General features: G+C 37.2%; 1 protein-coding gene across 1 annotated transcript in view; it reads right to left on the bottom strand.

Annotated features, from left to right (window-relative positions):
- Positions 1-2,275: 2,275 nt before the first annotated feature.
- Positions 2,276-2,939, bottom strand: part of SPA17 (sperm autoantigenic protein 17) — a 25,781-nt gene continuing 25,117 nt past the window's right edge. Inside the window, exon 4 of the mRNA XM_006892801.1 lies at positions 2,276-2,398. Coding sequence (XP_006892863.1) covers positions 2,276-2,398 — 123 coding nt within the window. The remainder of the gene's footprint in view (positions 2,399-2,939) is intronic.

The raw sequence follows: 2,939 nt of genomic DNA, 5'->3' as shown, positions 1-2,939 counted from the left end.
TGGCATCCACTTCCTAAACAACATGCCTTTGGAAACTCTATGAACTTTGATAAATGACAATAGTTACAGAAAGGCTTCAGGTCTTTCGTTCATAGGGTCGCTATGAGTAGAGCTCAATTTGAAGCCAATCAACAACATGGAGAGATATGATTCCTCTCAAGGAAATGACTGAAAAGTTTATAGATTCTGATAAGCCCCAAGTCCATAAGATAGCAGGCTGGAGTTTTCTAATTCACATAGTTGTAGGAGCTAGTGAACCCTAGCTACAGAGTTTGACAAACTCAGGACCAGGCAATACAGTAGGCCATTGACTAAGTGCAAAAGAACCAGAGATCCAATGATGATGAGCCTCATGCTGGATCCAGATTGGACAATGGAGCAAGAGAACTTTGCCAAGATGTACATATATACTGGCAAGGTATACAACTGCTTTCAACTGATTGGATATTAATAGCAGATCTTATCATGGAAATGATAATATTCATTTTATATCATGTTATATATTTCATCAAGTGATGATTATATCCTAGCAGCCAAACCAGAGAATCATAGGATGTCAGGCTGACGACCTTAACCATCACAGACCATGAACAGAAAGGGTGATAGGCCACTTTACAAGTATGACAACTACTGAAAAAGTTAACTGGTATTTTAATTTTTCTGCTATATACACTCCAAGGAAAATGTCCTTTTCCCTTTCTTACCTCTTATGGAAAGGGAAGATAAGTTTGCACTAATTCTAGGTCCTCCTGATAAGCCTACAAGCACAATGGTTTTGTCTGAGGAGGAAAGGGGCTAAAGGCTGGAGCTTAAATTGAATACAGGAGTGAGCAATACAAGTAGAAAAATTCTGGGGATTTTTCTTCTTCCTAACACTGAAGGTGGGGGATAGGAGTTAGTGGATATTAGAGACTTGTGTTTAGCTAGCTTGTAACTTTCCTGAGGTAGCAAGACCTTGGAAGGGGGACATATGTGTATCAGCTTAGCTGGGCCATAATTATCATTATCTTAGGAGTTATGCAAAGATAGAATCATCCCCATTGATGTGCTCTAATGTGATAAACCAATCAGTTGTAAGAGGATTAGGGTTGGACACAACACCCTTACTGAGTTCATAGCCTTTACTTAATGATAAAAGTGGAGTTACTTTGCGGTGTGACCTAAATCATTCATCCTAAAAGAAGTAAAAGAAGATAGAATCAACTGGAGGAGGGACTGACTATTGCCCAAAGAAGAAAATTTAGGATTCACGTTCATCCTTTGGACTTAGGGTCCCTGTACTGAGAACCACTTATACAACCCAAGGAAGAAAGATGCTGAGACAATGATTGCCAAGGATTGCTGAACCCACAGATTTTAAAAGGAGACAAGAGCCTTCTTCCAGAGATGATGTAAGAGAAAGTTGTGATGAAATGAAAATCTTTTAAGTTGAAACCTAAAAGGGGTAGATTTAGACTCAGTTTATCTTTTAGTTATGTACTAATATGAACAATTAAACGATAAAATGGATATCCTTGAAAGGCTGTGAGATTCTCTACTGCTAGGAGTGAAATATGACCTCCAGGATCATAGTTTGGAGAAGCAATAGAAAAGACTTTCGGAACCAACCATAGCTGACCCTCCAGTGGGTTTTCAGAGGCAATTAATCACAAAGGATGAGACGACTTTCTCCTACAGAGCAGCTCGTGGACTGAAACTGCATGCCTTTGGGTTTGCAATACAGTTTCTTACTACTAGGTCACCAGTGCTCCAGATTTAGACTCAGTTTATCTTTTAATTATCTACTAATAAGAACAATTGTTGTTATGTGCTGTCGACCTGCAGTTGAACCATGCCGTGTTATCCTTGAAAGGCAGTGAGATTCTCTATTCCTAGGAATTAACTCAGAGTTCCAGGATCATTGTTTGGAAATGTAGTGGAAAAGATTTTCTTATCAGATAATGGTTAGAACTGTATATGCTCTGTGATTTCTGAAAATTCTGTTGGTCCTAGAGAAGGCAGGCATTCCTTGAAAACCTATGATTCCATGGATATGATTCCCCAAGGTTCTCCATATATAGGTCTGGAAAAACTATAAATAATGCTTGTAATCTCAGGGAAATCTTCTAGTGGCATGTTTCAAGCAGCATGTTTATTAAACAAATGCTCATGACAGATTTTCACAACAGCAACAAATGTCCTTTCACTACATCAAATCTCCCTAAGGGGAAAAAAATGACAGTTTCACCTAAAGTTGATGGATTTGGATTTTTTTTTTCATGTATCCTCACATTCTTCACTCATCTTCCTTTTCTTCTGATTTCATAGTCTTCACCAACTTTCTGGCTAAGTGCCCCCGATAGGCTGCTTGGATATTGGTAGCGGCGAGCTCTTTTTTCCCCGTATCTTCCTCAGAAGACTTCAATGAAAGGAGAAAAAGTACGAGACATGTTAAAATCGTCATATTTTTTTAATCCTCATATTTTTATGTCATAAAAATAAATGCATAAATTTAATCAAGTTAGGGATGTAATAACCCAAGATCTGCTGCTTCCTGAGAGAATTTTATATATTGTCACGCTGTATATGTACCAAATGGTGAATGCCAAAATAGCAGGCATTTTATTTTGTCACTTTTTAATATGTCTCTGCAATAAAAGATCACTGCCAGATTTTTTTTTTCTAAAATAGCTCCTGTTTAACAGTTTCCTGAGCAATAACATTTTGGGGGAAATAAAGAATCCTGGAAGCTGGTAAAAATGTCAAGAAGAATAGTAAATGTGCTGTTTTAAAATAATCATAATTATATAAAATGGATTAGAATGTTAACTTCTTAATTCTCAATGATCAGCTAAACAAAACCACACATCTTATGTGGAGTGTCAAACAGAAATCTTAGTCTATGAACATCAGCTCTTAATATGGTGGGTTAAAAACTGATACATAGCTTCTTTTTTTTC

This window comes from Elephantulus edwardii, unplaced genomic scaffold, assembly GCF_000299155.1.
Source record: "Elephantulus edwardii isolate Elephantulus edwardi_28Jun2011 unplaced genomic scaffold, EleEdw1.0 scaffold00120, whole genome shotgun sequence".
In the NCBI taxonomy this organism is placed as follows: domain Eukaryota; kingdom Metazoa; phylum Chordata; class Mammalia; order Macroscelidea; family Macroscelididae; genus Elephantulus; species Elephantulus edwardii.
This window is presented reverse-complemented; position numbering and strand designations above follow the sequence as displayed.